At 35.4% G+C, this 11,479-nt stretch overlaps 1 protein-coding gene across 1 annotated transcript in view; it reads right to left on the minus strand.

Moving 5' to 3' along the window:
• The window catches only part of TMPRSS11F (transmembrane serine protease 11F), a 73,578-nt gene extending 62,821 nt beyond the window's left edge, over positions 1–10,757 (minus strand). The window contains exon 1 of the mRNA XM_080796898.1: positions 10,677–10,757. Within this exon, the coding sequence (XP_080653024.1) occupies positions 10,677–10,687 (11 nt within the window). The 5' untranslated portion in view covers positions 10,688–10,757. The remainder of the gene's footprint in view (positions 1–10,676) is intronic.
• Between the last annotated feature and the right edge of the window lie 722 nt (positions 10,758–11,479).

Consider the following 11,479-nt stretch of genomic DNA (forward strand, 5'->3'; position numbering starts at 1 on the left):
CAAGGCATTTACTTTTTTCCTCAAGTATGACCCAGGAATCCTCTTTTAAAATATTGACATAGGAGAAATTGAAAAGAAAAATGCTAAGTTACTAAGAAGTGCATATCACCTCCCCTTCTATATAGCACATCCAGCTGATTGGATCTATACTGGATCTATACCTTCCATGTCCAGTCTCCTTTCTTTGTTTCATGAAATAGCCTAATGGCCTCTCAATAACTTTTCTTTTTAACTCAATTCCATTTCTTTCAACCAAAATAATTTTACTCAGCCTCATCCAACACAGCATAATATGTTTCCTGAGATATCACATTCTGCTATTTGTGACCGAGTTTGGGAGAAAAAAAATTTTTTTTTTTCAAGAAAGAGGGAAAGAGGGACGCCTGGGTGGCTCAGTGGGTTAAGCTGCTGCCTTCGGCTCAGGTCATGATCCCAGGGTCCTGGGATCGAGTCCCACATCGGGCTCCTTGCTCAGCAGGGAGCCTGCTTCTCTTGCTGCCTCTGCTGCCTCTCTGCCTGCTTGTGTGTACTCTCTCTCTGACAAATAAATAAATAAAATCTTTAAAAAAAAAAAAAAAGAAAGAGGGAACGAGAGAGAAGCAGAGGGAAAGGGAGAGACAGAATCTTAAGCAGGCTCCATTCCCTGCACAGAGCCCCATGCTGGACTCAATCTTACAACCCCTAGGTGGTGACCTGAGCCTAAAACAAGTCAGATGCTCAACTGATTGAGCCTCCCAGGCACCCCTGAGAGAACATCTTAAGGGACAGAACTAAAGTGCTGTTAGTGACTGAAAAGCTAAGCGTACACTCTCCTGACAAATATTTTGTATATTTGTTGATGTAAAACATTTTTGGTATGCCAATCTTAAAAAATCTTCAATATTTTGTCTATTATTCAAAGACAAAATAGTTATACAGAGTACTATTAGTTACAATAAATTTGAACTGCTATATACTTTATTATATATATGTTTATATAGCATATATAAACTTATTTTACATTTATGCTATATAAATATATATATTTATAGCTACTATATAAATATACTTTGCTATATATATATCTGTATGTGTGTTTATTTTTATATACTACTGTATATACAAATATGTTTATTTGTATATACTGTTGGTATCTGTGATATATATATATACACACACATATATAAATACACACACCACACACATTCTGTTTGGTATCTGTTATATATATATATATATATATATATATATATATATATATCTGTGATATATATATCACAGTGTCCTATTGTCCTATTGTACTGCTATGTAGTTTCTAGCAAAATAAATAATTAAATACATAAAATTGTTTTTTAAAATGCAGTTACTTTCAATAAGTAGCCAGTGTTCTTTACTTAGATTCCTGTATGACTGAGTGGCATAAATGTTTGTATTTCAGTGGTATTTTGCAATCCAGTTCAGTGGGAGGAGGTATGATTAAGATATAAATGTCCTAGATATAGGAGATCAACAATGTTCTCATTTGCAATTAATATAATCTGCATGTTAAATAAACAAAATTAACATGTCCCAGAATCTTTCTGTCACATTTCTGAAGGGCCATGTGTGAAAGAGGTAATGAGTAGGTTGGAGTGCTAGATTGTATACAGAGAAGTTTAAGAGTTTCTCATTCTCATTTTCCCCTCAAATGCTCAATTGCCTTATCATTGATGAATTAACTAAAATATCATGCAACCCAAATGCTATTTCATTAGACTTATACTTCTTTCAAATAGTCATTTTTTATTTTTTGAAGGTCTGAGGATATATTAAGTGGTCCACTGGTAATTAATTAATTGCTATAATAAAATTATCTAATTCCCAGTAGTTTAAAGAAAACCTATGTAGCTGTGGAATCACAGAAAATCATTGGATTTTAACTTCTGAACTTTTATTTATTTATTTGTTAATTTTTAAAAAAGATTTTATTTATTTATTTGACAGAGAGAGATAGAGGAAACAGAGAGAGAGATGGGAGCAGGAAGCCCACTTCCAGGACTCTGGAATCAGGACTGGAGCTGAAGGCAGATGTTTAACAACTGAGCCACCCAGGTGCCCCTAACTTCTGAACTTTTGAAGAAATCTTACAAACTGAATATAGTTTAAACAGTGTAAATATTAAATTTTGTCCGTGTAAGAATACTTTGGATTTCATTACTGAATTTCATAATCTGATAGATTCTACTTCTATTTTTATGAATGGATCAATAGAAATTTACTACTACATTTGCATGAATGTCCATTAATCAACTTATTATAGTATTACATCTGGCTGCAGATAAAACTCTAAAAAGGAATTACAGCCAGAGGGGAACTTGGGTAGCTCAGTTGGTTAACCGTCTGCCTTTGGCTCAGGTCATGATCCCAGAATCCTGTGATCGAGTCCTGTATCCGGATCCTTGCTCAGTGGGAAGCCTGCTTCTCCCTCTGCCTTCTTCTCCCCACTGCTTGTGCTCACTGTCTCTCTCTCTCTCTGACAAATAAATAAATAAAATCTTAAAAAAAAACAAACCCAGAATTACAACCAGAAAAAAACTTATTTCATAGCTATACAAATAGTAATAGCCATATTTCATTAAGTATACTGCAGGATTTAGAATGCAATTCCCATATATTTTCTCCTATACAATTAAACAGTTAAGTACCATAAATGCAACATTAGTATATGAATCAAAGAAAATGCAATTCTAGTAGGTAGATTCCATTCTAAATGTTTATTTCATTTATGTTAATGAATAGGTAACACATAATTAAAGCAGATAATCCAGTTCTAGGCACCTAGAACAACTCCTTACACATTAGCCTTGCATCAAAGTACATTTTACTTAAAATTTATTTCCAGAAAGACAGTCATGAATATAGTATTCTTTATCCTCATTAGTTTAGAGATATGCACGTTCTCCCTGAGTTCCTGATCCACTTTAAAAAAAAATTTTTGAGGGGATGTAGCTTGATCTTTGAATCTGAATTCCAGTTTAAAAATATCACACATAGGTGGTATGTAGATTAGTTTATTCTCATTGGGTACTAAGAATATAGTCAGTTGGCTTTACTATGTACCTTGATAATAAATGGAACTCTATGCAACTCTATCTCAGTCATGCAAATTTTAAACTAATGGAGAGCCCTGAGAGAGTCAGGACAAATCACACAATACAAATAGATCTACACAACACTACTAAAAATTTGATTCAAAAGCCAGAAGTTTATGAACAAAGCTATTCTCAGTTAATAAGCTGTATCCTTCCATGTTGCCAGTTACATTGAAGTAATACTTAACATTTTAAAAAGCTGTTGTCAGCAAGAGAACAATGACAGCTAATCAGTTAAATAAATAACAATAAAGAGAAATGAATGGTTTTGCCAATTTTAAAGAAGTAGTAAATACTGACTAAATTCTTGCTGCTCTTGTTGGGCCAATGGGTAAGGAACACAGGAGCAGTCCTAAACAAGAAATACTTGCCCCAAAGAAGATGAATCATGAAAGGCAAGGATTCTAAGTTTATCTTTTCCTTGAAAGAGGGTAAATTTCTTAGGTTGACTACTGATAATGCAAAAAAGTGAAGATATTTGTCTCAGCCATTTTATCTGATCATATCCCAAGTACCCAATCACAATATCCCATGAGTTAATATGTTCTTAAAAGTGACATGAGGTATAAGCAATAGAAAAATAAATTAATCCTTTCTCTATCTTGCCAGTAGCAGAAATGGTGGCCAGTAACACTAAAACAACTGAAGTCTGAGATTGGAAATGAAGGTATAATCAGGGGATAATAATCATCAAGGAGAAGATGATTATGGAAGGATGAATGATAACAGGGAGGAGAAGATAGGTAGTAGGGCCATAATGGGACAGGAAATGCCTCACTGACTTAGTAGAGAGGAAAGCTAAAATGATAACACTGATGTAGTTTCGAGGTGGTGTCTATGCTATTATGTTCAACCCTGTCTGTAACAGGTCTCCACAGCTCCTTCATGTCTACACATATGACCAAAATCATGAGTTCAGTGTGAAAGATGGGAGTAACATAACTGACCTGATTTTTACATTTAATTAATTAATTAATTAAGAGAGTGAAAGAGAGAGCATGAGCAGGGGGGAGAGGCAGAGGGAGAAGCAGACTCCTAACTGAGCCCAGAGCCCGATGTGTGGCCTGATCCTAGGATCCCAGGATCATGACCTGAGCAGAAGGTGGATGCCCAACTGACTGAGCCAATCAGGGACCCCGAGCTGACCTACTTTTTTTAATTCTTTTTTAAAATTTTTTATTTCTTTTTAGTGTAACAGTATTCATTGTTTTTAAATTACTTTTAAAAACTTTAATAAAGATGAAGCCATAGAGTCTTACTTTGTATATTTTCTCTTATGATTTGACACTGCCACATTGTACTAAAGGTATCATTCATTCTAAGTCCTTTTGTTTATTCAGGTTTGTTTGACGGATTATGAAAAGAAGTGGTGCAGAGAATCTGTCAACAGGTGTAAAAGGGCGAGATACAAGAGTTAAGGCAATTGTTGAATACCTTATAGATCAAATGATTAACTGGATTTTTCCCCCTTTCTGCTTACAGTAGTTTATAGACACACCCTACAATCTGTTTGGCACTGGATTTTATTTTTTTTTCTATTTTCAGCAGTTAATTTTTGCCAACTTGCTCTACCTTATCTCATCTTTTGAGATTTGTGTCCAAGGTTGTTTGACACTCTTGTATCTAAGCCATCCAGTGTTCTTTAGATACTATGAAGGATTTTTCAAATGTCCTGATAGTTTCCTTAAATTGTGTAATTTTTAAGTTGCATCAGTCATTCCATATATATATATATATATATATATATATATTCCATATATATGTGTGTGTGTGTGTGTGTGTATTCATTCTAGGATACATAAAATAAGACCTGGAAGAGATTTGATTAGTTTGAACCATATGAAATTTTTGATACTCAATCATTTTTAACCATAAAAGGAGCAATTTCATATGGTTCCCACTAGTAGATCACACTACTGTATATTTTCTATAGTTATATTTTAAGATAATTTATTTTAATTATATATAAAATACCTAAGTTGTGGGCTGCTATCTTTACCCAATGAGAATGTTACATAAATTACTGAATGCTTCAAAGTAGCCTGTTTTCAAATATTGAGCAGTAATAAATAATTAATTATAAAATCTTAAAAACTTTGCAAAATAATCAGAGACTTTTAAATACATTTTACTACTGGCAACTAAAGGGAATCAGTTAAAAGTCAAAGTTTAGTCATTTACACTATTGGAAGAAAATAAAATGTACAGAATCCAAAACAGCAAATATCTCTCATATGTCTTTTTTTTTTTAAGATTTTATTTGTTTATTTGACAGACAGAGATCAAGCAGGCAGAGAGGCAGGCAGAGAGAGAGGGGGATGCAGGCTCCCTGCTGAGCAGAGAGCCCAGTGCCGGGCTCGATCCCAGCACCCTGAGATCATGACCTGAGCCGAAGGCAGAGGTTTTAACCCACTGAGCCACCCAAGTGCCCCTCATATGTCTTTGAATTGACTTCTCAACCTGAATTTCAAATGTGAATGTTCCTGAAAAGTTAAGGATTCAAATGTTCCATAAATAATTAAACCATATAATGAATATATGATTCAAGAGCATGAAAAATTTCTTGCTATTTTTCCCCAAATATCCATCCATTATGCTAACACATCGAACCCCACAGTACTCCAAAGACACAACATCTTTTTTAAAGACTACCACAAATAACTGGACACAGCAACAGAGAAGTATTTTCTTGGTTAGGGTACTGGTTTATATGTGTTCCTACAATTGTTAAATAGTGTTAAGAGGGTTAGATCCTATTTAGATCTTCAGAAGTCTTAGGTGTAGTGGGAAACTTTTTCAATATTTAACATTTTCAAATGCATTTCACAAATTTAGCTTTCACTTATCTGTGGACAAAAGTAGGCTGTAGAGTGTTATCATATAAACTGAAAGTCTATTTTTTTAAAAATGCCAGCAGTTATCACTACCAGGATTATCACTGATTCCAGAAATTATCAAAAGAAATAAAGTTAAGTAGAAAAGATTTTTGGAAAAAAGTACAAAACCTTTACCTCATACTGATCACATTTTAAATTCATATCCATTTGTTTTAGTTGTTTACCATGTCTCCTCTAAATTGTAAACACCATAAAAGTAGAGAATGTTTATTACACTCACGTACATGTCTATGTGTATATTTATGTGCATGTGATATGTGTAAATATGTGCACATAATATAAACTCACTATAGATATGTGTATATATAGTACATGTGTACATGTATATATGTATATATATTACGTGTGTATGTAATGGGCTACTGGTATGCCATAAGTTAGAATAATAAACATTAGTTGAATTAATGAATAAATAAAGCTGTAAAATCTAGTCTAGGCATTTATATGATGCTTTCATCTCTTCTACAATAAATTCCCATCAGCACCATGGCATAAGTTTATTTCAAATGAATGAATTCTCTCCACTATTTAACTTTTTATTTACCTTCTGATTACTATCTCAAATTATCTCATAGACCTTCTCGAATAGATTTGTAATGAAAAGTAAACTCCGGGGTCTTGGGTGGCATAGTCTGTTGGACATTGGACTCTTGCTTTTGGCTCAGATTGTGATCTCAGGTTCATGAGATCGAGGCCCTCATTGGGCTCCACGCTCAGCATGGAGTCAGCTTGAGAGCCCTGCTCCTTCTGCCGCATGCACGCTCTCTCTCAAATAAATAAACAAATCTTTAAAAAAAAAAAGTAAACTTTAAATTTTCATTTACTCCAACGTTTCCTCTTTTCTTAGTCTCTGTTCTTTGGCTTTATGTTTATATTTGGCCCATGTTTCCATAAGTCAATAGACAAATGTTGAGGGTCTACATTGGGCCAGGCAATGTGTTTGGTCTGGGAATACAGAGAGCTGTCTGTTAAACTCTGGGCCATAATTGTAAACAAATAGTTAACCATACAGAGAAGTGCCAACAGAAGTATAGAAATGTTTATGTGATTTTTTTTTTTTTTTTTTTTTAGAGAGAGAGTGTGAGGGAAGAGTAGAGGGAGAGAGAGAGAAAATCTTAAGCAGCCTCCACGCCCAGTGTCCAATGTGGGGCTTGATCTAACAACCCTGAGAGCATGACCTGAGCTGAAATCAAGAGTTGGAGGCTTAACCAACTAATCCCCTGGAACCCCTGTTTATGTGATTTTTTTTTAACAGGATGGCTGTGCTTCAGGAATAATGAAGACATAATATATGATGTAAGAGAAAAATTTCACAGTTATTTTGATTAGAATCTTCAAGGAAGATATAGGGTCTCATCAACTGTAAGAAGGAACATTCATTTTAGGCAGAAGAAACAACTTGTACATTGGCAGCCTCCCTGCCATTCCTTTCATTTAGTTCTGCCACTAAAGTATCTATATTGCTGGTAACCATATCTCTTACTTCTGCCTCACCTGTGGGAGGCACCAGATTTAAGGACTAGTGGAAAAAAAATATATACTCTGGGATAATATAAATGCTTTTTAGAGCCTCAAGAAAGTTAATGTCCTCCATATTAACTAGCTATTAAGTTCTTTGAAATCATGGAATTTAAAAGGATTTTAAGGCTAATGCAGTGTTTTTAAAATATTTTTGACCATGACCCACAGTAAGAAGTGTTCTATATCACAGCATGGAACATACACATAATCATATATCTAAAACAATAGTTCCAGGGCGCCTGGGTGGCTCAGTGGGTTAAGCCTCTGCCTTCAGCTCAGGTCATGATCTCAGGGTTCTGGAATCGAGTCCCGCATCGGGCTCTCTGTTCAGCAGTGAGCCTGCTTCCCCTCTCTCTCTGCCTGTCTCTCTGCCTACTTGTGATCTCTCTCTCTCTGTCAATAAATAAATAAAATCCTTAAAAAAGAAAACAACGACAGTTCCACAATACAATACTTAGACTTACTAGTTATGATATAGTAAAAATATAACAAAGTTAATATCAGATATTACTCCACAGTTATTTAACAAAGAAAAAAACCAAAATGAATAAACCAGATAAACCAAGATAAATACCCAGATAAACCAAGTAGCAAATCAACAAAATAGCTTTGTGTTTACTCACAAAAATGGCTTCAAGTCCCATTAATGGTGACAACTCCTCCTCCATTTATGTTAGTGTAAACTCCCCACACTTTACATGTAGAAGAAGTGAAGTCTTGGACGTAAGTGACTTGTCAAGACAAATGAGTGCAAAGCTGGATCCAGAACACATCTAAATCTCATGTTAGTACTCTTTCCACTACACTACAGTGAGAAGAACAGAACTTCTGAGAAGCTATAGCATCTAATTCGTTCATTCTTTGAAACTGAGACTCTTTGCCCCTTGAGCAAAATACCTTTACTAAGGAAGTCAGTGAACCCACTGCCTAACCTTTAATCTTTATATCACAATCCACTTTTTTGACAGAGGATCTGTGTTAAAAATTATACTGGTCTAGAATCCAGTTAGAAGAGATACTTAGTTATAAGAGATACAGAATTATAAACTTTGGATCAAACCTGGAGAGGCTTCAATATAGAAATTTCCTGTGTCAGTAATAATACTTTTAGGGTGGGAAAGTGAGTGAATGGAGATGATACTAGAAGTTGGGAAGAGGAGAATTCCACTGATAGAAAAGGCATACCACAGAATTCTGAGCAAAAAGAGAATGAGAGAACTTCAAGTTCTTTGCTAATTCTTTAAAACTGAAATTGTTAGGATACTATAGTTATATGAATGTTTGTTATATATAAAAGTATTTTTTCTATTTGTACATTTTGTCTTACTCTGTCCTTATCTTTGTGAATTAGAAATAACACTTTCAGGGGTTTCTGGATGGATCAGTCAGTTAAAATGTTCTTGGTTTTGGCTCAGGTCATGATCTCAGGGTCTTGAGATCAAGCCCCACATCAGGCTCTGCACTCAGCGGGGAATCTGCTTGAGATTCTTTCCCACGGACCCCCCCCCCCGACTCATGTCTTTCTCTCTCTTTCTTTCTCTCTCTAATAAATAAATAAATCTTTAAAAAGAAGAAATAGCACTTTCTCATGTTTAATAAGAAGTATACCTCTTGTGGGGCACCTGGGTGGCACAATTGGTTTAGTATCTGACTCTTTCTTTTTTTTTTTTTTTTTTTTTTAAGATTTTACTTATTTGTTTGACACAGAGAGAGAGATTACAAGTAGGCAGAGAGGCAGGCAGAGAGAGAGGGGGAAGTAGGCTCCCTGCTGAGCAGAGAGCCCGATGTGGGGCTCGATCCCAGGACCCTGAGATCGTGACCTGAGCCGAAGGCAGAGGCTTAACCCACTGAGCCACCCAAGTGCCCTTAAGTGTCTGACTCTTGATTTTAGCTCAGGTCATGATCTCAAGATCATGAGATCGAGCTGCATGTTAGGTTCTGTGCTCAGTTGTGGACTCACCTTGAGATTCTCTCTCTCCCTCCCACTCTGCCCCTCCCACTTGTTCTCCTCCCTCTCTAAAATAAATAAATAAATCATAAAAGAAGAACACCTTTCATATTTAACAAGAGGTACCTATCATATGCTATATCAAGCTGTCCTGAAAGGGCCTTTGGGGAGAAGCTCTCTCTATGTGTGAAATAGATCATCTTCCTCAGGCTCACGCTATTATTTCAGAGTAATTTAGGAAGGGCAAGAACACTCATTATCTAAGAGTGCTGGAGCCTACAGGCTTAAAGTATTGTACTTCACTGAAGACAAAAATCAAATGACTGTACAATTATAATGATCACAGAAACATGACTAAGTTTGAACCTCAGTCAGCAGACCACATGGGAAATTGGTGTCTATAGAGAAGTCAAGAACCTCTTTGAGAAGAAACAAGGTTAGACTAAGCAGGCGTTTGAATGAAATCACTCATATCAAATATTAGTTATTCATTTCTGAGTCTATAAAATGATAGCCTGAAATTACCTAAATGTATATACATATACAAATTTATTTACCATAAATTCATCACTTGATCAATTATTTCAGAGCGCAATTGTGAAAAATGTCACATACACTGTAGATTTTTTTAACTCAATAATTATTTAGATATTTAGGTACAAATATTTTAATTTTCATCCTTCATTCATGATACGTATAATCTTAATGCTACCACACTTTTTATTATTTAGAATTAAAAATTGAAATTCCAATAAACTCTCCTTTTATATTTCAGGTTTTCCAGATATACTTCACAAAGCAAGACAGACAAAAATTTATACCAAACTATTGATCATACCAAAGAAATTATTATAAATTTTTTTATATAAATTATTCTTTTGAAGCATAGGTTTTTCTAAATGTTTAAATATAATATAGTTAGATATATTACTGCACATCATTTCTATTTCTGTTATTTAGAAAGGAACACGTTGGCTCCTTTTGTTTAAAAAACTCGTGTGTGTAGAAATACAACAAAATAAAACTTTAACCCAAAATACAGTAACGCACATTAAAAAAACAAAAACCAAAAAACAAAGAAACCACCTTATTTTTAAAGCACTCTTGACCAGCCAGCATTTGTCCTGCCTGTCTCAGGAGTTGTGTCTGTTGGTAACTCTGTCCCTGTTGGTAACTGACTGAGAAAAGCTGAGTACTTACGCGTACATCATGGACCCAGGACTGGGGCAGCTTCTATCCAGTCACCATCTGATCTCTATCAGCCAGGTCAGGGCTGGGAGGCTGGAAAATAACGAGAGTCACTGGCAACAAGAAAGGAAACAAGTCCAACGTGTTTAGTGACTGAGATCTCGAGTCCTGATATAGCCTGATAAGAACATGATCAATTTTGTGCCAGCTAGTTCAACACCGTGAAGTAATTATTAATACTTCATAGCGCAGAGAAGCTCCAAGCAGTGGACGGCACACAGAGTGCAACTGCTGATGATTCAGAAGACCACACTTTTCCAGTTGGGGAGGTATGATCGGCATTGAGGTGTGGCTCCAATTTGTTTAAAAAAAAAAAAAAAAACCAACAAAACATTAGAGTACATCAATGGTACTTCCTTCTTCATGAGAATTGTTATGTCTCTTCCCATGCGGTATGGTGGTGTGGTAAGAACCTAAGAACCTGAGCTATGGGCTTGGGACAAGCACCTTGCCACCTTGCTGGTGTGACCCTGGGCAAGCTGCTTAGCTCATTGGGACTTATTTTGCTCAAAAGTAAAATGGCAGGACTGTATTAGCTTTTTCTACTGTTGTCCATTTTAGTTCTAAAGATTACAGATTTTATTGAAAGAATGTATTTACCCCCAAAACGCAAAAGAAGAAGGTGGTTGTTTTAGTTTTTACTTTTTATTTTTTTTAAAGAATAGCTTAGGGGTGCCTGGCTCAGTCATTTAAGTGTCCGACTCTTGATTTTGGCTCGGGTCATGAACTCAGGGTCCTGATACTGAGCCCTTGCA

The sequence above is a fragment of the Martes martes genome (genome assembly GCF_963455335.1).
Source record: "Martes martes genome assembly, chromosome: 2".
Classification (NCBI taxonomy): Eukaryota; Metazoa; Chordata; class Mammalia; order Carnivora; family Mustelidae; genus Martes; species Martes martes.